This window comes from Armigeres subalbatus, chromosome 1 (genome assembly GCF_024139115.2).
Source record: "Armigeres subalbatus isolate Guangzhou_Male chromosome 1, GZ_Asu_2, whole genome shotgun sequence".
NCBI lineage: Eukaryota > Metazoa > Arthropoda > Insecta > Diptera > Culicidae > Armigeres > Armigeres subalbatus.
The window spans coordinates 253,508,037-253,534,475 of NC_085139.1; the positions used below are offsets into that span (position 1 = coordinate 253,508,037).

The 26,439-nt window shown below is 43.7% G+C and overlaps 1 protein-coding gene across 1 annotated transcript; it reads left to right on the forward strand.

Moving 5' to 3' along the window:
- The first annotated feature begins 256 nt into the window (after positions 1-256).
- Positions 257-26,268, forward strand: LOC134206740 (branched-chain-amino-acid aminotransferase, cytosolic-like). The gene is made up of 6 exons (XM_062682468.1): positions 257-733; positions 15,322-15,543; positions 16,031-16,240; positions 16,713-17,247; positions 17,315-17,469; positions 25,607-26,268. Exons 1-6 carry the CDS (start codon positions 716-718, stop codon positions 25,793-25,795), a joined length of 1,329 nt encoding a protein of 442 aa, XP_062538452.1. The 5' UTR covers positions 257-715; the 3' UTR covers positions 25,796-26,268.
- The last annotated feature ends 171 nt before the right edge of the window (positions 26,269-26,439 follow it).

A 26,439-nucleotide genomic window follows, 5' to 3' on the forward strand; every position in this document is an offset into this window, starting at 1 on the left:
GTTTGTCGCGCGGCGCAATGCTCCTTATCTCGCTCTCGCGAGAATCAATTCGGGTTCGCTCGTTACTCGCTCTCTCTCTCGCTCTTCGGCGCGAGGCTATGCGACACGATCATCTCGTGGTTCGTGACGCGCGTTCGCACTGATTAGGCGCCCGGCGCAGTATACTGCGGTGTCTGCGTAATCGCCGCTTATGTACTTCGATTCCTGGTCGCGGCGCACCCCGGTCAAGTTATAATTTCGGCTGCGATCCTCGCTTCCAATTCAGTGTTAATTTGGTTCTTGAAGAGTCAACATCAGCTGGAAGCTGGTTGGGAGCAAACACAGATAACCGAGAAGCAAACCCCCTCGAGAAGTGTGATCGAATTTTGCCTTGAATTATTATATGAACTTGAGAGATTTTAAAGACAAGTGACTATCTGTTTTCCGAGAGTAACGTTGAAGCAAAACAAAAAAAATCTGCGAAAGTCAAGGTCGGAAAGATCTTTGCGCGGTGTGCGGCAGTAGCTTGGGGTCGATAAAGAAGATCTACATAGAATCGGATTGCAACGCCGAGTTTATTGAACGAGTTAACACGAGAACCAGATATTTTCGCGGGTGATCCGAAACCGAGAGTTGATACGAATACGAGGCGCCTGATCGTGTGTGCTCGAAGACGTGTGCCGATCGTTGGACAATTCAGTTCGCTTACCGCTAACGAAAAGCAAAGGTTGCAAAAATGGTTCTACGAAGCAAGGTGAGCAAGGTTCAGTTTCAATTGTAGTTGATTATTCCAATTTTTTGCACAAACGAGGTGGTTCTTTTCTTTATTTTTTTTGCGGGTCGGTCAGTTAGTTGTTGGGTTTTTTTTTCAAGCATAAATTAACTGCAGGTATGGAAAAAAAAAGTTCAAAGTAGATCACGCCGAGTCGCCGAGTGATTGTGTTCGAAGGCAAACGACGAAGAAGGATAAGGTGAAAAGTTGTTTACATATTAACGTCGTAGTACCGAACTAGAACTGGAGCGGTTCGAAAGCATTGCCCATCATCAGTATGTTTACGATGGACGGAAACAACTCCGGAAGACTGCGATAACCGAATTGGCGTTCGGGCTTGGCTGCAAGTCGTTGTACTGCGACTGTGTGTTTGTTGATATGGAGGAAGGAATTTTTGGCTATCACTCGACACTCACGTGGTCGGAGGAGAACATGATAAAAAAAAGTCTCACTGAGCGTGAGTAGTAGGCTGTGTTTGATTTGATCTTCAGTTGTTTACGACTAGCCGAACGTCGGGAGAATGACGATGCGAGAGAACACGTGCGCGTTGCGTCGTCGCGAGATGTTGTAATGGTTTTGGAGGGTTTCTGTGACACCGACGAAAGGGAAAGGGCCTCGGGTTCAATGTTTCTAGAATGAACCGCGGCCTGCTTAGGTCAAGATTTGCAAGTCTGGCACGGCAGCGCTGGGTGTGGTGCGAAAATGTAGGCCGAAATTGATCGATTGGGTCGATGTTGTTATGGCAATTAGCATGCTACTTTAAGTTGATTAGATCCTAGTCGTAGATCAATGATCGAATTGTTTGTTTGTTTCTCTTCTAAGGTGGAAAATTATCGAGTCTATTTTTGAACTGCGAATATAGTTAAAAATAGAAACGTAAACAAAGTAATTTTTTGGGGGAAAATGGTATAGATTTCTTTTTTATCGCTTGGTAGAAGAAATTAATGTTTTTGTTTGGATAGCTTTTATAAATGGAACCAATGGATATGTTTTAATTATTTAACGACAAACCTCTCGGAATCCAAAACTAATTTCACTTGCGTTTTCAAGTACACCTTATTTAATACGGAAGAAACATACAACTGTCATTTTTATTATTAAATAATTTTCAGCTTTGCTTCGTCGCAGCATGCGTTGAATAATAAAAATAACAGATCATGTATCGAGTGGGGTGAAATTAGTTTTGAATTCCGAAAGGCTTGTCCTTAAAACTGAAGATTTATATGCAAACAGTATTGCAATGTCCCTTTCCGAAAAAGTTTCGTCCAAATGGCATTTGCTCAAACGAGGACTTCCTTCTCATGTGATCGAACGACGACGTCTTTCGACCAAAATGTATAGATTCACAATATCGTGTAATGGCTTCGATACGTTGGTCTAAAGCAACGGCGGAGCTGTAATACAACTTTGTACAGTGATGAGTTAGTCATGGCGATCGCAGACTCTCCAGCACTGGCCAGCCCTCGTTCAAATATCGGTGAACTTTCTCGAAGACAAGATCTAATTGAATAGCTCTCTGTGAGATCCTGAAAATCAAATGCAAAAATTGGTCACCGCAAATATGATGTCGAGGCTTTCACGATCGTAGTTCTGTAGTAGCTGTAGTAGTTCTTCTCGGCTGGCGTAAGTGCTCGTGAAGCATGCTGATCAACGAAATACCGGTACTAAAACTGATAGAGGTAGCCTCGGAGGCAGCATCTCCCTATATAAAAATGTCGATTGTAATGCATGAGGAGCAAATCTCTTTGACATTACGGTGTCTGATGCAACTTCGTACCGGTCTTAAGAAGTTTATCCAGGGAAAAGCGGAGAAATATCATTCTACTAACGAATTTCCCACTATAAAGCTCTGCTCGTCAACAGATATGAGCTAGTGTAGACTTCCTTCAAAATAAACTTCTTCGTATGTCCGTATGCACCACTTGGATAATTTTCTAGGCCCTTGTTCCTACCTTGCTGAATAATTAAATTTCGAGAGTTTTAACCTATCAGTTCTTCAGCTCTATTTTTTGCACATTTTGTTTTTTTTTTATTAATCACGTTTTACATTTAATGCCGCTTTTTGGTATTTGGTTTTTGATTTCAATTTGAAAATTTTATAATTTTCCTAACTACACTAACATAGTCCAAGATTGCCAGAAATAGTGCCTTGGCGTTCCGTATGTTAGGGTAAACCTCTTGCATCCTCGATCAGTCACAAACACACCCAGAGACACGATCTGCTCCATTCTGATTCCGCATTCCGCAGCAAATCATGCACTGTGTGAACTCTCGGTGCACTGGTTTGTACCGCTGCCACTCGACAACGATACTGTCAATCACGTTTATACTCTTTAGGTCCTTTTCAGAGTTACAGAACTGTGATGCAGGTGGACCAGATACAATTGATGACGGTACTTGACTTGCCTTGTCTTCTTTTCTGCAACTTCATGATTCGCTGGTTGGGATTTTAATACGCACCAAAGCATCGACTATAACAGCTAGATCTCCCATCTTTGGTTCCATCGCCCGCAATTGTCGGGCTCCCGTATCCTAAGGTTCCAATTCTGGTTCACCAGGCTTGTTGTAAACCGCCAGTTGGTGATGAGAAACTCCTGGCATTCCAGAATCTGGAGGGAAGGTTCGGTGAAGCTTGGCGAGCTCAGTAGCAAAAAATGGTTTGGCGTGAGAGCCTCCTTTGTCTCCCCTTCGAATGGCACCAACATCAATGGTCTAGAGTTCACTATTCCCTCTGCCTCGGTCATCAACGTGACAAGAGTCTCGGCGTCCGGATTTCGGTTGGTTGTCAGGGCGGAAAAGGCTGTATTGATGGATCTGACGAACCTCTCCCACGATCCGCCCACACACACACACACTTGGTGGTCGCGTTGATGAACACCTCGGATAGTTGTTAATTCATTTGGCACCATGGAAGTTGATACCGTTGTCGCTCCGAATCTCCAGCGGAGCACCCCGTCGCACCATGAACCACCGAAATTGCCATTTTGCAGGCCTCCGTTGATAGTGAATGAACCACCTCTAGATGGAAGGCTCTGATAGTAAGATTGCCCCATCCATAAATCGGTGAATATAGGCGGCTGTTCGCCTGAACCTTTCAAACTCCATCGACTCCATTCGATGACTTCACTCTGCTGGGTAACTAGATGGACCTGACACGCTCTCATTTTATTTTCGACTTCCTCCGATCGCACTTGATGCGGCCAAAACTCTTCTGATTTTCGCAGGAACTTCGACCCATTGATCCAACGACTGTCAGCTTGCAGGTTCGGTTCACTTCCCCACTTTGTTCCGTCATCTGCTAGGTTGATCTTCGACGGGACGTACCGCTACTCCTAGGAATTGGATTTCGAGAGTATTTCACCTATTCTGCAAGCGACGAACTGTCGGTAGCGTCGATGATCGGAATTGATCCAAGAAAGGACAGTTTTCGAGTCGGTCCAGGAGATTCGCTGCGAAATCGGCAGACTGTGACTGTTGCATAGCGTTTTCATCAATCTGCAGCCTATGAGCGCTGCCTGAAGCTCCGATCTCGAAACGGAGAGCGTTTTTAGAGGCGTCACCTTTGCCTTTCCTCCAACAAGCGTTCAATGGATTTTTCCCTGAAGTAGGCGACGCATGCGTATACAGTCTCGCTGTCGTCGATGAAATGTGTTACTGCAGGTTTTCGATTTCCGCTGCCATCGTGCTCGGGAAATAGGCACGAGATATCTGTACTGCTTTCAGTTCAGTTTGGGCAACCAAAATCTGCCAGCACTCTAGAATCGACTTGTCGATATCATCCCATCCAGCTTTTGTGCGCCAAATGTCCTGGATAATAACACGTCCGTGAATGAGGAAGTGCGACAGAAGCCCCAGATGATCGAACTGGCTCATTACGCAGCTCCCGGAGTCCGCTGAGTACGTCAGAAAGTGGTAACACTAGTTCCGGCTCTTTAAGCAACATGTTGTTCAGGGATTTTTTTTTTTATTCCTTGTTGGGTATCTTCATCACTGCGACCTGTTCATTGATCTATTGTGATACATTCCCCTTTTATTTTAGCTGAGTCATAATGACGTATCACTATTATTATTAGAGATCGTCATCGAATGACTTAGAGCATTATCCCAGTTCGGTACTACACTTCTCATGAAATGCAATACCGCATAGGGATTTGATCTCCAGATTTCAAAGGGTTCTATTAGCCCCTTGCTGAAGAACTTACGTCTTTGATTAAAAAGTGCCGGACATTGGCATAATAAATGTTCAGAGTCTTCTTTCTGCATGCCACAAAAGCGACAAGCACCATCTTGAAGTTTTCCTAACAGCTTCAACAGCTTGATATGTCTATTCCTGGACCAGTTACTCCTGCTCCAACTCGATTGTTCATTCTTGAACCATCCGTATAAAAAATAATCGAGCCTGGTCGGAGGTCTGGCCCTCCCTGTTGCCACAAGTGACGTCCTGGATCGAATACTGCAAACTGTCGAGTGAAGTTGTATTTTTTTTTTCATCCAATCTTCATTGTTCTCAGAATACTCAGGTGTCCTATCATATCACCTTCGAAGAGGTTTACGGATCTCTTTATCCTTAGAGCACTCTTCTCCGCTTCTAATTGTATCAACTGATGCAAAGGAAGTAGATAGAGTAGTGCTTCTAGTGCTTTCGTTGGTGTGATTCTCATTGCACCAGTCATTGAAAGAGTTGCTAGTCTTTGAAGTTTTTCCAACATTCTTTGAGCCTTTACCTCTTTCGTTTTTGGCCACCAGACCAATGAGGCATAAGTAATCCTTGGCCTTACAATCGCCAAATAAATCCAGGGATGTTCAGGGATATACCGTTCACTGTTGCTGCTCGTTTGGCATTTGCACTATGCCGATCGGGAGGTACCACATTCTCCGTGGATCAACTGTGACCAACTTCTCGGTTGTAGCTTCGTGGATGTATCCTTTATGCACTATTTGACACTGGACATTCTTGAACATCGCTGAATCCGCCTTGAAACGATTCTCCTAACATCGTAACCTTCGCACCGCCATGGCGAAACTATCGGGAAATTCTATTTTATCGTAGCGCCATAGAAGCCCTGTCTCGAATCCACCTTCGGCTCTCCTAGTCGTCCACTCGAGTACAGTGGTGGAAATACTCGCTTCACGAGTAAGAAAAGAGTGTAATTGGGCCTACCAAAAATGCCACACTTGCCCGAACCTACAGCTTGCATTTTTCTGGCACTTGCTTTGTTCGCGAGTACGGACAGAGCAAAAACAAAAAGCAGGGCAGTATTTTGTTCGGGAGTAAAAATCACGGTCGCGAGTATTTGTGATTATTTCGAATACAATGGATAAATTTGACTTGACATAAACACAATAACAATAAACAATTGTGTTCTTGCTCGAACATCAGTGAGAAACATGTTCCGAGGTTGTTTTATGACTTTTAGCACTTTTAACCCGAATGACTCGCGAAGCTTCACGAACATTTTTCGGGGCTCGTTTTTTGTTTTCTCTGCGAGTAGTAGGTTGGCAAGAAAAAGGCAAAACAAATGTTCGCGAGTCTTTTGCATTGCCTACTTCTGGTTTAGTGAGTATGAGTGGGATCGTAGTAGCCACCAGCATCGGACGGCGTGATGCTGTCATCTTTTTATTTTTTCGCATCCAATTGAATAATTATTTGAAGAAATTAAAGTAAAAGTTAATGAAAGCTATTGAAAGCAGTGGAAATGTGGAATTCCTTGCTCATGGCGTTGATCAGCATCACCACCACTGTTACCAGAGGTAGCACCAATTCAAGGACAGCTTTGAACAGAGGTATTTGTCGACAACCGGAAGCTTTCGATTAGGAGGGTGACACGGATTCCGAGTCTTACGCTGCGCTGGATGAATGGATGTGAACGATACCTTGCGGTTGAAGAGGGAATGGAAGAGTCATTTTTCCGAGCACATAAGAGCTTTACGCTAGTCAAGCAGAACAAAGTCGTGGAGAGGAAGTTAGAACACCATAAGGGTAAGCACGCGACGAACACCGAGAGGGTCTGGGCGAAGATGTACAAACTATTCTGGTCATGAACAACCAAACCATCACTGACGATCGAATAACTGGCAGTGGTGGGAGCAACAAGAGTGAGGGCTACTTATTAAAGTTGATGGCTTTTGATGAGATTTTCCTGACTTCTCGAATCAGGATTGGTGCTTGTAAGTCCAGTCCATGTGTGGTAAGTACGTTATATGCATCACCATTATTATACTCATTACGTTTCTTGACGTGTTTGTATTCTAACATACTCATAAAATTTAATGCAGTTGATTCACCATGAGTCGCTATTTCGATGCGTTACACCGGACCGGGTTATCAACTCTCAAATGTTGTTGTTTTGTAAAATGTAGCAATAATAATAATAATAGTAGTTTCATCACTTTTCATAGCGGACATATTAACAAACGAAATTGGTCGAATAATGTTCGTTAATCGCTTGTTATGCCAGATTCATGTAAATATTCTGAAAAGTTTTAAATATTTTCAAACAATATTTTAAGACAATTCATTTTGTCTACCCTCGATTATGTCAACCCCTGATTTTATCACGTGACGATTTTATGACGTTTTGGATCCGAAGGGATAAAACAACACGAAAAACTTTAAAATTTTAGTGGAAGCAAGACGGTTTGTTTTTTGCCTCTGTCATTTTCTTCGTTCTTTTCAAATTTAAAGTTTTTAAAAGTTTTAATATTCGGTGCACTTGATATTGAGTGAACCACATCAACTGATGATGCCAACTCTGGACCTATCTGCAAATTGCCTTCAAATTCCCTGGCTAAGAAAACGAAGGCTTCGAGCGGCCGCAAATAAAGCTGGCCAATGCGTCAGATGCTGCTGCTAGATATTATCACGGCTGCTGACCTGTAACATGCTGGAATAGATGCATGAAATCACGATTACAGAATTCGTAGGGTGAAGATTATGTGGGAGAGCTTCTCCCGACGTCAAGTTTGCCGTGTCGATGCTGTGAAGTGCAATTCTAAGTATCATTTCAATTTTTATGTTTTTATTATAACTATATGTTTTATTTGTTTTCTGAACAGTAAGGTTGCTTTTTACATGAAGTGATTTTTTAATTTCTTGTCTCGATATTTCATAGAATCCAAAGGCCTTAACGTGCAAATCAGAATAGCAAACGTTATTTGTCTGTCGCGCCTATCTGTGAGGAAGTGCAAACATGTGTAGCATCACCCCTACTCTAGCGCATGTAAAAATTGTTATTAGACCATCGCTTGAAAAACATAATGTGAGGATTTACTTCTGATTTACTATATCCGTAAATTTTGTATGTCCTGAAATTTATACTGAGTTCATACATTTCCTCGACAATTGCTTTATGAATACTTAGTAAGCATTGTTTGAAGGTCCTTCAATGGCTTACGACACTTAGGGCCTCTTCGTACGATTTAAAGGCTTTAAAAACAGTAAGAGCGTTTTCGTATATTGGATAAAATCCAATTGGCATTTTCCATATGATAACAATATTTTTTCGATTATTCAATTCATTTGGCTAACCAGCGTACTGACCAGTCTTTCAACTATTTATAATAAAACCACCAGCAAAGATATAATTAAAAAAAAATGTCATAGTTCCAATCAAAATATCTATAGATATATTTATTTTCTGTAATATCTAAATGTTCAATTTTTTTGGCTCGCATTCTAACAAAATATAATGATTCGAACTGTCATTAGTTTTTTACCTGTTTTCCAAAAACTTCAACTAGAATAATTTGAATGTTCTACCCTTATTTCTATTGCCATTGCATTTTTCCATAAATGGCTTGACTTCAAGTTTTAATGAAATAAAGAATACTTTAGTTTCAATTACTCGTGGTCATCCGAAGATAACCAAATTACATATTGATTTTCAAACAAAATCACTCATGTTGTAATGTTTGATGATGCCTTCTTTCTTTTCGTCACATCTTTTCAGGATTCAACAATTATAAAACCGTCTAAGACGAATTAAGTACTGTCCATTTAATTCCACCAGTTAATTTTCGTTATCTTTGCAGATACGTATTTCGACCACAACTGTGTGGTCGTCTTCAGTGTCTTGTACTTGACTCGACTTGAAGAAAACAATCGCAACTTACACTATTTATACTACGCTAGGTACCTAATCTAATCTTATTTGCCTACTTTATTTACCTATACAGTAAATTACTTTATTGTTTAGGTAGAAACTTGAAGAGCCAAGAGCTGCCATTTCCCTGATCCTTATTCAACAGCGCTGTTTGTACCTGTCGGTGGATTTCCAAACTCTCAGCTACATCGAGTTTCCATGGGGAAGAGACATTTCTTAAGATTTTAATATTTGATGCCGTAATTGGGTGATTTTCCTTATACACATGCTCTGCTACCTTAGATCTAAATTCGTAATGTAATCCCTTATCGTTTTCTCCTTACTCACTTCCGCCATATGTTCCTTGAACCTTATATCTAATGATCTTTTTGTTTGGCCTACATAGATTTTTTCACATTGGGAACAACTTATCTTATAAACGCCTGCCTTATTCAACATTTCTACTTTATCCTTCGTTGAACCCAATAGAGACTTGAGTTGGTTGCTTCTACTGGAGAATACTAGATCGATGCCGAATTTCCTTAGTCGAGGGCGCAGTGTTGTGCTTAATCATTATCAGACGATCATGATTGCAATTTTCATGTGAAAACTTCTCACGTGAAAACAGTAGGCGAGTTGTCGCCGGCGACAATTTCTTAAATTTTGTACTCAAACGATAATAAACACAGAATTTTCATTCAATCATTAATCTTCACTAATGATAGATAATTGCCAACAGTCCCGTTATATCTTCTATTTGGCGTTATAGCTTCATGCTAGTGAGGAAAAAGAGTTCAAAATGTTATGGTAAATGCATCAAATCAAGATACGATTTTCAAACGATTCTTAATCGCTGGCGAGTTTTAATCACTTGAAAATTTAAAAGTAAAATCGCGGGTGAGTTTGATCATTCTCGATTTTTCGAAAATTTGATTTTTCCCAACCCTGCGAGGGCGTAGCTGGTTGGTGATGTGTTATCATATGGGACCGAAACTCTTTTCAGCGGCTCCTCTATCGGTGTCAGAGTTGTATGTCCATTTCGTCGTAGGGTCCTTTCCTTCTTGTTGATGATCGCTCGTATAGTCCTCTCCTGGTATCCTTTGATCTTCGCTGTTTCCAAGATGTATTGTAGTTCCTTCGTTTTTCCTTCTTCAACAATTATTCAACTTCAACAATTATGTTTTTCAATATTTTTTACTTTCGCTCGAAGATATTGACTCAATACTGTGAACGCGCTAGAACCAATTTCAATGTCATGACAGTAACAGCAACCAGAACTTCAAAAGGCACTAACCCCAGGAAAGCTTTCGCAGCAGCCAAATCAGCCATAGTTGGGCCAAAGACTAAATAGAAACAAAGTAGGATCATAACTGCAAAACTCTGGATGAACTAAATTGGTGAGCACGTTCCAATTCTTTACTTTTTCTTCTCTCATTGCTTCACCAATATATGAATTGGAAAAATTGAACACTAAATACGTACAGGGCATCGTTGCTACTATTGCCGCGGATATTGTGGGAGTCCCAGATATCCGGTTCAAGCTTTAGCTAGCAGCGGTGGCTCTTCTTGGCCTTCTACTTCCTGAGTAGTTAGTACGAATAAGGGCGTCCTTGTGAAGTCTTGCTGTACCTGTTATGATCAACTAGTACATCCCATTCCCTACACTTCTGAAGAAACCTTCCTTGCTTCAGAAGTGATTCCTTTTTGTAGTACTAGTCTTCATAACAAAAAGGGCACCATTACGGAGCATGAGATCTGATCAAATTATTCGTAGTACTACTTAATCAACGCCCCCAGCTGGGTGAGGGATAGAGGATGAAGCACACACACACACCTACTTCTGGTTCGCAGATTTCCAACACTGCTCGAGTATAGCCCTCGTTCGCCGATCATCGTCTGAATCGATCCACTGAAACGCCTACATTCTTCGTAGTGAAATACTGCTTGACTAGCACATGCAAACTGTCGTTGGAACCACAACTGCACCCGAGTAGCACAATTTAGACCGATTTGGTTGCTACAACTCATATAGGGTATCTGTTCCATTATTAATAACATGCTCCTATATCAATAACATTTGCAAAACAGGCAATTTAGGCTCAATTTGTGTCGTGTTTTGTTGTTATCCGGCGTGCTCACTGCTAAAAAAAATCACAAAAATGAGAAATAAAACAATTTGCGCACCAATTCTTTGTTTTCGAATGGTATTGATTTGGGTACATGGTATGAATTCAAGGAACAGTTCCCCTATGACTAGATTTAATGTACTGTTCGGAGGATGGCTTTCTCAGTCTGTAGATTTAATCACATTTAGATCACAGTAACACTTTTATAACAAGTTTACAACACATCCACTGCGTGACTGAGTAAAATTGTATTGCCGTCTTTTTTTCCAAACAAAGAATACTTTTTCAAAAGCAAGACTACTTATGGTTTTAAGTAGTCTCGCTTTCGATGAATATCGTGTAGAATTTCCTTTGAAAAAAAAACGGCAATACAATTTTCCTCAGCCACTAAGTAGATGAAAGTTGGTGTGCAAAAATGCCGTCGAATGTTTTCTCGCTCCATGCCATGTAATGTAGTCCTTCTTGTCGTGAACCTCCCTTTCGATCGCACACGCCAGTCAAGCAGTTTGACGGAAGTCGGAGTCGGCGAGAACAGTTTCCCGACGGCGGCGATTACGTGTAGTGGCACGTGGTTGTATCGGGCACAAAAAGTTTCAATGCCCTAAGCTAAGTGAGAAAAAGTTGCGCACGGTGAGTCGGTTCCACCGAAAAAGTTTTCCCAGAAGGTAACTGTCAGTGCAAAGACTATTTCGTTTGTTGCGGTCGATGCTATCGATCTGGCGGTTGTCGGTTCCAGAAGCTGGACCGACCTGTAATGATTCAAACAGCAAAAACTGCTAGGCTACATGGTAGCGCAACACATAGGTCGATTCGTCGTTTAGGCGCTGGTTAGCGAAGAAAGGATCCAGATCAACATGTAGGACGTTTTGTTCATATCGGAATTGTCGCTAAATCTGCTGTCGCTCAGGCGGCTTGAAGCAACTGGGAAGAAGGTCGTTTTCTTCAATGGATGTGTAACAGGGTTGCCAAGGGTTCGACTTAGTCTAAACGTATTTACCGGTTGCCAAGATATCCGCAGTACGAATCCTGCTGGCGTTAGCGAACCAGGAAGGCTGGTATGTCCACCAAATGGATGTCAGGAGCGTATTCTTGAATGGTGTTTTGGAAGATGAACTCTCCACCTGGTTTTGAGGCGGGGACTGATCGATTTTGTAGGGTGTACAAAGCAATATACGGCCTAAAGAAGTCCTCAAGGAATTGGAACATTCGTTTTCATCAATTCATCAAGCGGCACGGATTCAAGAGAAGTGAACACGATTACTGTTTCTACTTCAGGAAAGAGAAAGGCATCGTTATCTACGTTCTGATTTATATTGACGACTTACTGATAGCGAGAAACACACTGAAGGCGATCCAAAGATTGAAGAAGAGATTTTCTACTGAGTATGAGATGTACTGACTAGCTGAAACGCTAGTTCGAGTACTTCGAACAACAAAAAGAACTCACCCTTGAATGAATACAAATGCTCCAACATTTGTTAGAGTTCGTTGAAAAAAAAAATGTTGTAGTTCGTTCACAGTTTTCTCGCTCTGGAGGTTACAAAAAAAAAATTGAAGTGAAGTCAAACCGAATATAACAGCCGCTTCGGAATATAACAAAAATATCTCTCAGTCCTGCTTGCTCCGGAAAAAAATGCGCCTTTTCAGCCTTCATTTTGGCGTGCTGAGTTTGATTCCGAATTCGAAAAGGTGCTGGACTCTTGGACACGTCACTTGATTCACTTTTCGATCACACGTCCGATACATTTAGATAGGAAGCTGATGAGTGCTTCAAAACGCCATCCAGCTGCGTTTTCAGGAAAGTGTTCAACCAGAGTATGCTGATATTATTTAATTGTCCTGAGCAAGCCTTGCCATGGACATTAACTTGAGCGAAGAACTTATCATTCAGGACATCTTGAAAACGTTGAGCTGATTGGTTCTGCCAAACTTGGATCAAAGGAGAGGAGATTTGCAAAGTTCAAATAAATTAACAATTTTCGATTTGCATATAATTAAACTCGAAATCAAACGCATTTTTCCGCAATTTCCCAAAATAGCACTTCAGCAGTCATTTCTAAACATAGCCCCTCCTATATACCATCAATGCACATAGTCTGTGAAGCGTTGCATCCATTCGCCCCATACAAAAACCGGCTCGCTCTCGCGGCGGTTAAACCGCCGTTAACCATGTCGCTGCTCACTTTCAAGATCGCCGGGAAGTGATCGTGCGTGCGTGGAAACTCGAACCCAGGAGTATCCTATTTCGACGCAGTCAGTCAGTCAGTCGTCGTTGACCTTCGCTCGATTACTGATGCCCGCGCATTGCGTACGGTTCCGACGGCTACGGGCGGCGCGGCAGTGCATCAACTTTCAAGAGCGCTTGGGGGTTTCCCAGTTGATGACATTGCGCTTTGCGCAACGCAACGGGACACTCCCACATCCGTCTGCCAAACTGGCGTTATCAGATAACGGGGTTCTCCTGCCCATCGCCAGCTGCTGCGTAATCATTCGCTAATTCAGCTTTCTTTACTTGTTGGTTCGCTAATTTGGGGCAAAACCCAACTTAAAAGCAACCAAACGTCAAAATGTGATTTCAAACCCGCGTTGACGTTCCATTTTCGCATTTAGCGAGATCAATAAATTTTGTCGCGTAAAATTTTCTTCTGTTCAATGCAGAAAGTAAAAAACATTAACGCTGGTCAAAATGCCCCAATTTGCGAACAAATTTCGCTAATTTGGGGTGAGATCGTGCCCCATTTAGCGAGCGATCACTGTACTCGAAAAAAAGTGAGACACACAAAAATGGTTACGCAAAATTCACGTTGAGTCGGATTTTCTTCAAAACTTTCTAGAATTCAACTACAATTCCGAATGTAGCTCTAGATGTAAGCTTCTACCTGGAAGGTTCAACAAATAATAATAAATTTAATTGTTTACAGTTCGTTCGACATGAGACAAACGAGAATTTCTCAAATATCAACGGGACACTCCAAATAGGCTATGGGTAGAAAGTGTTTATGGAGTCTACCTCATGTTTATAAATTTGCTATGAGACGCAACCATACACAATGAGAGCATTTTTTTTAATATTATACTTGAAACGATTTTAACAATTGTAAAATTTCGCAAAATCATTTGAGTGAATTGGATGCGTGAATCCTTGAAGTGAGAGCACTTCCCGGTTGCAATCCGCCACTTGAGACTCTAAATTGCTTCTGAAGGTGATCATCACAAATAGAATCATATAAAATAGAGCAACTTCGTTACTGGCTGTGTCACATTCAAATTCCACACGACAAATCACGACTCTTACCTACATTTGCTATTGAAGAGTGCACTTTTCCAATCAACCGACGGCATAGTCACGTCTTCCTATTCATGCGATGAGTAGAGGGCGTGCATCCGACGACAACGACGACGGCAGTCGGCCAATCATCAGCGGGTCAATGTCATCCATCCGATGAATAATGGGCGCTCTCGTTATCTGGGTTTGGACGAGTGGCTGTCGTCATCTTCGCAAGAAGACCGCGCGGAAAACGGGAAATAAGCCTCAATTGAGTTGTTTTGGATCGCTGCGGTATAAATAAAAATATTTTGTTATTGCCGCTGCGAGCTCGCGAGCATCCGAGGCGTGCGCTTTGTAGGAAGCGTTCTACGCATATTGTTCGCATTGGATTTGCATCGCCAAGACGCGGTCAAATGTCAAACAACTAGCGCAGGGTGTGCCAAACATCGGACAGGGCTGTCCTTATCAACACGGTGGCGAATATTTCTTTTTGTAATCATTCGTTCGAAAAAATAAACGCGCGTCCTATCAATATCATGTTATTATCGCCATAGCAACAGCTGGCTTCGTTCCGCCTACTTTGACTGTCTAACCGCCACACCTACTGTCTTGTGCCGTTATCAGGAGCCAATTTTTTGCCCGAAACATCAAAAATATGACCGACGACGTTGACCCGCTTATTTGCGGGAGTCAAGCGTGTCTGCACCGTGGACGGTGGTCAATTCCATCAGCAGAGCTGTCTATCATACTCGGCGTATGTCGTGATTGCCAATTCGATTTATGGCGGAAAGGAAAACTTTGATTTGCCTGCGCGCCAACGTCACAGCAAGTGACAGGGTTATCTTTTGCACGGGTTTCGTGCGTCACATGCAATCGTCGTGTACTGCGATAACGGCGCTTTGGGGACTGTAACCGACTGACCGACAACAACCGCGATTTTGCGGTTTGGGAAGAAGGTGGCGTGGTGCGACCTTATCAAGCCACCGTCTCTTGCTTATTATAGAATTAGGATGCGGTCATAAAAATCAATGCCACCATCATTATCAATCCGCCACCGATTATTAACGCATTTTTATTGTCCGTGGTTCTTTCCAGAGCTTTGCCCGCTACATTTTCCAGAATCAGCACAAACTGATCCAGCAGCTGGTCCAGACACAACAACTACAGATTCGACTGTGCAGTGGCGGTTCGCAGCAGATCCAACAGGCGCTACGCGTCGAAGATGATGATATGCCGAGGATCTCTCAGGCCGCTCCGGTGGCGGCGCCCTTCCCGATGAAGATTGAGCACGCGCCGGACGTCGGTGAGCAGTTCCGGGTGAGTGAATGTCGACTAGCTAGCTAGCGCCTAGATAGTGGCGACGGCGTAATGACCCTGAACTTGACTGCGGCTGCATTAGCATTCGATAGCTAGGGTTTGGGACTGCCGGTTGCATTAATTCGAAAGTGTGACTACGGTGACGTTTCTAGAGTAGAACTTCAAGTTGTTGACCTCTTTGCACCTTTCATATGCTAATCGAGTGATGGTGACATCACTTTCACAGTAGTTGGATCGAGTGGACTGTGGCTTTACTGAACTAATTAGAATACAATTAGCGCGATTCGCGTGGCTGGCCTCATTCTGATTGCTGCGACAGTTTAAAATTGTGCTGAAACTTAATGAAATGACTTTCTTTTCATGCGCAATAATACATTTCGTAGTTGAAAGGACGTGGCCGGTGCAATGACTTCTACTGCTATCGACCGCTGCAAGCAACGGCAACAAAGCATGTCACTAACCGTCTGCTCCCTTTGTTTCCCCACAGTACTCGGACCTCTCGGTACGATTGGCCGCCCCGCACCAGCTCTCCCCGAAACCGGACACCGACGATATGGCCTTCGGCAAGTACTTCACCGACCACATGCTCAAAATCGCGTACCACAAACGGCTCGGAGGCTGGCAGAAACCGGAAATCACCCCCATGGAAACGCTAAACCTGCATCCCGCCGCCAAGGTGTTCCACTATGCCGTCGAGGTAAGCACCCATGCATAGGTTGATGGCACCTTGACGCTAATTGGTGCGATCGTTTAGCATGTCAATTGCCACCGTGAATGGGAAAACAAGGGTAATAAACAAGTTGTTGTTTCGCTGGCATTGTTATCAGTGGGCTGATTAGGGAAATCCGCGATAACAGGCGATCGGTTGATCGATCGTTTCCAATCTCAGTAGCTACCGTGTTAGTGGATCGTACGAGCCTCTCTCACCTAGTTTGCAATTCTTGTTCGTCTCGTTGTTGTCAACGGCTGATTGTGCATTCAACATTGACACTGAATATAACCTTTATTTGTTATTGGAACTTGTTTTCAAACCCTTTTTTTGTTTATTGATCTTAGTTTAGTTTTAGATTCCGATAATTTGTTTTGCTTTCCGAACAAACCTATTTGAATTAAATTTGAAGTTTCTGCCCACACTACTCACGATTTCCCTCTTGCCCATCCTCTTCCAGCTCTTCGAAGGCATGAAGGCGTACCGCGGGGTGGACGGCCGCATTCGGTTGTTCCGCCCGGACATGAACATGGCCCGCATGAACATCACCGCGTACCGTTCGGGACTGCCCACCTTCGACGGGGAGGAACTCGTCAAAGCCATGTGCCGTCTGATCATGATCGATTCGGAGTGGGTTCCGCACACCGAATCGGCCAGTCTGTACATCCGACCCACCCTAATTGGCATCGAACCCACGCTGGGCGTGGCCTCGTCGGATTCGGCTCTCCTGTACACGATACTGTCGCCGGTGGGGTCGTACTTCAAGCCGGGCGCTGGTGGACTGAAGCTGTACGCCAATCCGAAGTATACCCGTGCGTGGCACGGAGGCGTTGGTGATCGCAAGGTGGGGTCCAACTACGGGCCGACGATTCATGTGCAGAGGGAGGCGCTGAAGGAGGGATGCCACCAGGTGCTGTGGCTGTACGGCGATGCGCATGAGCTTACCGAGGTCGGCGTGATGAATATCTTCATGCTGCATATGAAGGAAAATGGAGGTAGGTTTATTTTTTAAACGTTTGAATTGGAATAAGGATGAAGTCTAATGGATGTTCTGCATTATAGAACGGGAACTGGTAACCCCGCCGCTCGATGGTCTGATTTTGCCGGGAATAACACGCGATTCCATTCTCCGACTATGTCGACAGTGGGGAGAATTCACCGTCAAGGAGGAGAAGTTCACGATGCCGATGGTGAAGCAGTTGGCCAAGAAGGGACGGGTAAGTGTCAATTCAGTCCATGAGCTTGATTCTATTCACTTGGGCGAAAATCTTCGATGCCTTTTGGACCAGATTCTTGATGAATGTTTATCAAAAATTTTGCCGATTTTTTATTATTGGGATTTTTGTTGGGCTTTGTTTGATCCGGTTTTCGACAAAATCTAGTGCGGACCTTGATCGGCTTACTGCCATACTCTTGACAAGCTACCGGTCTTGATCAGCTGCATTTCATTTCGGAGCCAGAGTAATATCCGCAGCCTGTTGGAATAATTATATTTCCCATCCTAGTCCCAAGAATCTTGATCGGTCACAATCTAAGAATTTTCACTAACCTGTTGAAGTCCTAACCTGAATCCAGTTCAATCCAGCGCCTGACGTAGTTAAGAAGCATGTTCTTTTCAGAACCGGGGATCTTCCGGCTTTGTAGTCACTTCAGCAATGAAAACGAAAGTTTGTTTCTGCAAAGCCGAAAAATCCCCGGTGCTAAATCCGAACAGTCGAGAGCATCCAGTTCCTATCAGTTTAAACTGGCTGTTTAAAGGAGTACGGATCAATTGCTTGTCAGAACACAAACCAGCTGCCTCTCAGACTTCAAACCGGCTCTCTATCGCAGTATTAAGTGGCTACAAATCTAAGTCCTTAGCTACTGCTTATAGGAGACCTGAACGAACTTTTGATGGGCAGCCTTTAAAGTCACGAGCGTTACTTTATTGACGTCTTAAACCGCTGCCTATCGAAGCTCGGGACAGTTCCCTATATTTATTCTGTGCGGCTGCCTATCGGAGACTTGGCAGCTATTTGCCGAAGTCATGACACACGGATACCTTTCGGAGTCCTGATTGGTTGTTTATCGAGTCTATGGGCGGCTGCTTATCGAAGTCCTTTGTGGTTGTCTACTGAAGCTTTAAGCGGCCGCCTATCGAAGTCCTGAACGACTGTCTATCGAAGTTCTGAGCGACTGCCTTTTGCAGTTCTGAGTGGTTGCATATCGGAGTCCCAAAAGGCTGCCTATCGAACTTCTGAGTGGCTACCAATTGAAGTCCTGGGCACCTGTCGGAGTTCTAAGTGGCTTTTTGTTGGAGTCCAGATCTGAGTGCCTACTTATCGAAGTTCTGAGCAGATGCTTATCGGAGCGCTGAGTGGCTGCTCATTGAAGGGCTGGCTATCGAAGTCCTAAGCGGTTGCCGGTCGTTGTTTTCAGCAGGTGCCTATCGGCGGCTACCAATAGAAGTTCTATGCGGTTGCCTATCAAAGTTCTAAACGACTGCTTATCGGAGTCCCAGTGACTGATATCCAAGCTCTAAGTGGCTGCTTATCTACGTTTTAAAGGGAGGTGCCTTTCGGATACCTGAGTGGTTGCCTATCCAGCTTCAAAGCGGCTTTTGATGTCCTGGGCTGTTGCCTACCGAAGCTCTAAGCGTCTGCTTATCGAAGTTCTGAGCGGCAGTCTATTTGGTGGATGCCTATCGAAGTTCTATGTGGCTCTATGTCGTCATTTTGAGTGGTTACCTCTCGAAGTCATGTTGCTTATCGAAGTCCTAAGTGAATGCCTATCGATGTTCTGAGTGGTTGCTTATTGAAGTCCTGTGCGGATGCCTATCGGAATTCTAAGCGGCTTTTTCTTGAAGTTCTGAGCGGCTGCCTGTCAAAGCTTAAAGTGGTTGTCCATCGATCTTTTTGACTGCTGCCTATCGACTGCGACTGCTTATCAAAATCCTGAGCAAACGCCTATAGACGTTCTGAGCAGCTGCCTATCGAAGTCCAGACCAGTCGACTGTTTGAGTTCTTTCCTCAGAAGCATAACTACTTCGCCGTAGTTCTAATCTGACCTTTCTCGGATTCGAGACCACCTGTCATATGGTGTCTGGGAACATGTATCCTCCAATGGAGGATATTTTTGGTCAAATCAAGTGACTTTCTATAGCAGTCCTGACCACCTTTTTGTCAGAACACAAAACAGTTTCCAGCCAGTCAGTGATCTGAGCGGATGACTGTCGGAGTGCAAATAAGCTTCCTGCTTGATTCCTAATCTCTGGGGGGATCAGGAGGCACCTCTCTATGCACCTATGTAGCGGTAATTTGTGCGAAACTAACAAGCTGCCTGTCAGAGTTCTGATCATTTGCCTATGGAAGTTAAAACAGGCTGCCTAACGGAGTTCTGACTGGCTACCAGCTGTCTGTTCGAGACCTAATCTAATCATCATGACTGGTCTGTCGAAATCCAGACTTTGCTGTCTTTTGGAGTACAGACCGCCTGCTTGACGGGGTCAGAGATATTTTATTCTATTTAGAAGTATTTTGTGAGAGGTAATTCTTTAGATTTAGGAGATGTGTGCCTAACTTATACCGGCCATCTGTAGGAGTCCTTACCTGCATTAATCATTTGTCTATCGGAGTCCTAAACGACTTCCTATCGCGGCCCTAATCGGCGCCTTCTTTGAGTCCTAACCTCAGAATTTTGATTGGTCTGTCGGCATCCTGATTCCTGACTAGTTGTCTAGTTATGAGAACCTACCTGCCGGGGTCATGGGCACGTATCGGTCGGGGAAGGGTAGTTAGGCCAAAGCCATTTGGCCGCATTCCATTGGGCCAATTTGAACATTTGGCCGAAACGGTTCTTTCACCGAAAAGGATATGACTGAAACTGTCGTTTTGCCGAAAAGGTTACATGTCCGAAAATGTCGATTGACCGAACAGGTCATTTGGTCGAAAATGTCGTTTGGCCGAAAAGGTCACATGGCCGCAAAAGTTGTTTGACCGAACAGGTCATTTGACCGAAAAGGTCACCCAGCCGAAGGTCACATGCCGTTCGGCCGAAAAGGTCACACGGCCGAAAATGTCGTTTGACAGAACAGGTCATTTGGCCGAAAATGTCGGATAGCTGAAAAGGTCGCATGGCCGTAAAAGTTGTTTGACCGGATGGGTCATTTGGCCGATAATACCGTCTGGCCGAAATGATCATTTGGTAGAATGGGCCGATTAGCAGAAAATGTCATTTGGTCGAACTGGTCATTTGACCGTAAACGTCGTTTGACCGTAAACGTCGTTTGACCGAAAATGTCGTTTGCCCGGAAAAGATCATATGGCCGTTAATGTTGTTTGACCGAACAGGTCATGTGACCGAAAATGCAGTTTGGCAGAAGATCTCGTTTGGCCGAAACGCCGCATAATTTGGCTTAGCTTGATTGACTATATACATCGTAGTTGCTAGTCGTGATTGGCCGAGAAAAAATAACTAATAATGCACAGCACGGCAATTGAATAGTTTTCTCGGTACTAGAAAGTTATTCTCAATGTACATACGTCGGAGTTTCTTTAATACTAGACCAAAAACGATGCCGGCCACGTCCTCACCGCCAATTAGGATAAGTAGAGGAAAATTAGTTCGACACTCATTGCTACAAGAGACCGAGGAATCCTCTGCATCTCCATGAGCGCACTGAAGAGGAATAGCGTGTTAGTTGGGAAGGAAATCTATTGGAAATCGCCTTGGTAAGCGATGAATTATTTCTTTTGAACGATGTCATATTCATGGTGATACAAAGATGGAAAAGCAACGCTTGTCTAATGTATTTTCCCGAAGACTGTTTCGATATCTTAACTACTTCGCTATGACTAAAACACGCACTGTACTTACTTGCTCGATGGCTACTGCAAACTACTGAAAATCACGCCTGTTTCGACCGGAGCATTGCGCAATACATGCGCATGAGCCAACGAATACCAAATAGATATTTTTTTCATTTTCGTGACGACAAAAACACGCACTGTACCTATTTGCTCGATGGCTACTGCAAACTAATGAAGATCGAGCCAGTTTCGACCGGAGTAAAGCGCAATACAAGCTCTCGTTTGGCCGATAAGTCGCATAGCCGAAAAAGTCGTTTAACCGAATAGGTCATTTGGTAGAAAAATTCCGTTCGACTGAAATGGTTGTTTGGCAGAAATTGGCTGAAAATGTGATTTGGCCGAACTGGTAATTTGTCCGATAATGCTGTTCGGTCGAAAAGGTGACATGCTCGAAAAAGTCATTTAACCGAATAGAACATTTGGCTGAAAATGCCGTCTGGCCGGAATGATTGTTTGGTAGAAAGAACTATTTGGCAGAAAATTTCATTTGGTTGAAAATGTCATTTGGCTGAATGGGTCATATGACCCTAAATGTCGTTTGCTAAATGGCCCGATATGGCCGAAAATGCCGTTTGGGGTCGTACACTTATAACGTAAGCAATTTTTCTGGGTTTTTCAACCCCCCCTCCCCCCATGTAAGATTTTTTTCATACAAATGATTTTTTATTTATATGGAGCGTAAGATATTGACAGACCCCCGCACCCCCCATAAGTGCTTACGTAATATGTGTACGGCCCCTTTGTCCAAACAATAGTGAATGTGAAATGTGTGACGTGATTCATGATAATTGACCTTTGCCACCATTTTTTTATTTGCTCAGTCGATTCTTTATTTTATTTAAGGCCAACTTTCCCGAAGAATCCATATCTTTGAACACTTCTAAGTATTGTTAAAAATTAAAACAAAAAATCGAAAAAGTGATGGTTTACACGAGCAGCACTTTTTCGGTTTTTGTTTTCGATTTTTAAAATAGTTAGAGGCTTAAAAAATATTGGTTTTTAAGGAAATTTGACCTTAAATAAGCCAAAGAATCGACTGAGACAATAAAACGAGATACAATTTTTGATAGGTCATTTGAGGAGTGGGCAGTAAGAAATGAATAGTAAGAAGTAACAGGTGAGAAATGAGATGTGACTTATCGCACTTCTCGCTCCTAATTTCTTACTCCTCTATTATCACTGTGAAAAGTGAGAAATGAAAAGTGAGAAATGAGAAGTGTGAAGTGAGACGTCTAAATTCTTTATTTCTATTTCTCACTTTTCGCTGTGAAAAGTAAGTACGATATAAAAAGTGAAAAATGAGAAATGGGAAGACTTCTCACTGGTTAGAGAAATAAGAAATAAGCTCCCACATCTAATTTCTCAATTTATTCTAAAATTAGAAGTGAGAAGTAACAAGTGAGGAATAAAAAGTGAGAAATGATATATGAGAAGTGAGACGTCTCATTTTTCACGTATCATTTCTCAGCCCTTATTCTTACTTCTCATCATCATTCCGAGCCTCTTGAAAGAAGGCTTCCGAGCCTCTTGAAAGGAGGCTTCCGAGCCTCTTGAAAGGAGGCTTCCAAGCCTCTTGAAAGGAGGCTTCCAAGCCTCTTGAAAGTAGGCTTCCGAGCCTCTTGAAAGGAGGCTTCCGAGCCTCTTAAAAGGAGGCTTCCGAGCCTCTTGAAAGGAGGCTTCCGAGCCTCTTGAAAGGAGGCTTCCGAGCCTCTTGGAAGGAGGCTTCCGAGCCTCTTGGAAGGAGGCTTCCAAGCCTCTTGGAAGGAGGCTTCCGACCCTCTTTTAAGGAGGCTTCCGAGCCTCTTGGAAGAAGGCTTCCGAGCCTTTTGAAACGAGGCTTCCGAGCCTCTTTAAAGGAGGTTTCCGAGCCTCTTTAAAGGAGGTTTCCGATCCTCTTGGAAGGAGGCTTCCGAGCCTCTTGGAAGGAGGCTTCCGACCCTCTTGGAAGAAGGCTTCCGAGCCTTTTGGAAGGAGGCTTCCGAGCCTCATGGAAGGAGGCTTCCGAGCCTCATGGAAGGAGGCTTCCGAGCCTCTTGGAAGGAGGCTTCCGAGCCTCTTGAAAGGAGGCTTCCGAACCTCTTGGAAGGAGGCTTCCGAGCCTCTTGGAAGGAGGCTTCCGAGCCTCTTGGAAGGAGGCTTCCACGCCTCTTGGAAGGAGGCTTCCAAACCCCTTGGAAGGAGGCTTACGACCCTCTTTTAAGGAGGCTTCCGAGCCTCTTGGAAGGAGGCTTCCGAGCCTCTTGGAAGGAGGCTTCCGAGCCTCTTGGAAGGAGGCTTCCGAGCCTCTTGGAAGGAGGCTTCCGAGCCTCTTGGAAGGAGGCTTCCGAGCCTCTTGGAAGGAGGCTTCCGAGCCTCTTGGAAGGAGGCTTTCGAGCCTCTTGGAAGGAGGTTTCCGAGCCTCTTGAATGGAGACTTCCGAGTTTCTTGGAAGGAGGCTTCCGAGCCTCTTGGAAGGAGGCTTCCGAGCCTCTTGGAAGGAGGCTTCCGAGCCTCTTGAAAGGAGGCTTCCAAGCCTCTTAGAAGGAGGCTTCCGAGCCTCTTGGAAGGAGGCTTCCGAGCCTCTTGGAAGGAGGCTTCCGAGCCTCTTGGAAGGAGGCTTCCGAGCCTCTTGGAAGGAGGCTTCCGAGCCTCTTGAAAGGAGGCTTCCGAGTATCTTGAAAGAAGGCTTCCGAACCTCATGAAAAGAGGCTTCCGTGCCTCTTGAAAGGAGGCTTCCGAGCCTCTTTTGTCCTTTTGATCTTTTGTCCGCATCCCGCAGCTTTTCCCATAGGCAGGGTAGGCAGGATTCAAAAATCTTTGATTTAGGTCGATTCTACTGATCGACATGCATATTATGTAAAATACAAAGTTTTAGAATTAAAAATTACTAAAATATTTTCAATTATTTTTACTGAAACTGTTATACATCCGCCATTACGCATTTTTGTCCGAGGTACCCCCTGGATCCAGCGAAGGTACCCCCGGGGGTACATGTATCCCAGGTTGAGAATCGCTGGTCAAGAGGATCTATTATAAAAATACTTGGTAAAGCAGGGGAGAATTAAGTCTCCCAAGGCCCTTGTGGAGCAGCTGATGGCAGCTTCTCCGGCAAGTTTATGGTCACAGTTTAATTTTTTTACAGACCGAACTGTTATGGGCTTGGTCGGGACAACATTTTCGGTCCCTTTGAAGCAAGTACCTGCCAGCAAGGGAGTCTGCTTTGTGCTTGATTGCTTGAATCTCGTCGGATTTTCTATATCGGCCAGTAAATCATGTGACGTGTGTGAAGAAACAGTCAGCAGCAAAAAGAAAGTGAAAGTTTTTTGAGTCTCCATAGATCTAGGATTTTTCTTTTTCACCACACTTTTGTTCAGTGAAGGTGACAAACTTGATCCAGACCCTTTCGTACCCCACAGAACCAACTATGGAGGGCTCCGGATCCACATTGGCCGGGTTTAGTTATAGTTTTGTCCTCCATCTATTTTATTTACGTCTGCAACCTTTCCGGACTTCACACTTACACTTCAGCTGAGTTCGCTTGTGTCAAGCGGGCCTCTTGTCCTCCCGCCATCTTGTGCAGGCTTCCATTATCTCTTCAACTAACGATCATATGATCCCAATTTTTTAAGAAAAAAAAAACGGATCCGAAACGAGCAAACTATGCAAACTCTCATACGAAAGAGCTATCGAGATGCGCAATGAGGCCCCAGTCTTCCAGGTTTTTAGAGTCCCCCAGTGTCGAGAGAAGAGCTGACGCTCCTCTATAGCCAATATACGAAAGAAAATAAGAAGGGCAGGCAGTTCAGAAATCCTGTGGGCGTCTGTTACCGAACTTCTGTTTGTAAGTCTGCGGTCTCCATAACTAATTAGGAAGACCCAAACACGGTTTGAAATCAAAGACTGGACTTAAGGACCGCTTTTAAGAGATTTCAAAAGCCATTTGGGTTGTTAGAACTATCTTAAAGTCCGCATGCGAAAAATAGGCCGAGGTATAAGATTTCACTGCATTGTTACCAACCTTTACCAACGTAAAGCCAGGTTCTATGTTTTTAAATATGTGCCCTGTTTGGATTACTTCTGGCCTCTTTCCATTATCCTCTACTCCTACTCCTTTTACCAGTTGGCCTTCCTGAATTTCAGGGACTTTGATTAGTTAAAGAACTAAGCAATTGTTTCCAAAACTCAATACAAAATCCAGTTGTCTTTCGAAGTCCTGAACTGAAAAAAATACCACTTAGGGACTTAACGTTGCGGAAAATTCTGTCAGGCGGGGTTACCAGTCAGAGTCGAGACTGGCAATTCATAGAAGGACGGTTTTTTTTAGCGCTGCTCGGTTGGCTGTCAGATTGGTTTCTTATAATAATTATTATTCTATTCCGTTGTAGTTTTCTATCAGAATCTCGTCCGGAAATTTACATCTCATTCGAATTCTTATCTATTAGAACCCCTCCGAATAGAAGAAATTTCCCTCGCAGCACATTTTTTTCCAATTTGTTCACGAACTTTTTTCTTTATCTCTCATCCACAGTTGCTGGAAATGTTCGGCGCCGGCACTGCTGCCGTCATCAGCCCGATCGAGCGCATCGCCTATATGGGCGAGGAAATCCAGGTGCCGACCGAAAGCCACGAATCGCCCGTGTACCGGCGGCTGTACGACACCCTGACCGGAATCCAGTACGGCAAGATCGAACACCCGTGGGCCCCGGTTATAGACTAAGCGAACGGAGGAGTACCCCCGCAATCCCGCGACGCTGTTCTATTACTACTTCTACTACTACACTAATAGGTGAATCAGCAGTACTATTTTGTTTTAAACTGTGCATGAGTGGGATTTGAGTGTAGGCGCGAGTGCGTATGAGTGGATAAGTCTTCCAGATATTGTTAGTTAGGTTCCGCAACAAATGAATACAGGTTAGGAGAGGAAAAAGACACTCTTAGGTGAGATATCGGAAGCGGAGTGGGTGCATGCTAAGATGAAGTAAGATTAGATTTAGATGCTGGAAGGAACGTTGATTTCTTATGCAGCTTGCATTGTGTTACAGGACGGGTGGAAGACCCCGAATAGTGCCAAGCAAATGGTAGCGAATCGATTGTGATTTTTTTGTTTATACAGTTGTTAATATTTAGTGAGTCATAATCAAGATTTCATTTTCACTACAGCAAATAGAAATACTTGTTCTTTATGTAGAACATCGAATATTGAAATTGACGGATCATCCGAAGAAACTGACATATCGAATACTGCGTGGAGGCATTTACTATTATATACGTATCGCTTTTAGGTTAAACGAGAGCTCAATTTTAGGAAAATTTCTACTTCATTCACTGCTTAACTTATGTATAGTTCCATAGTGATAGCGA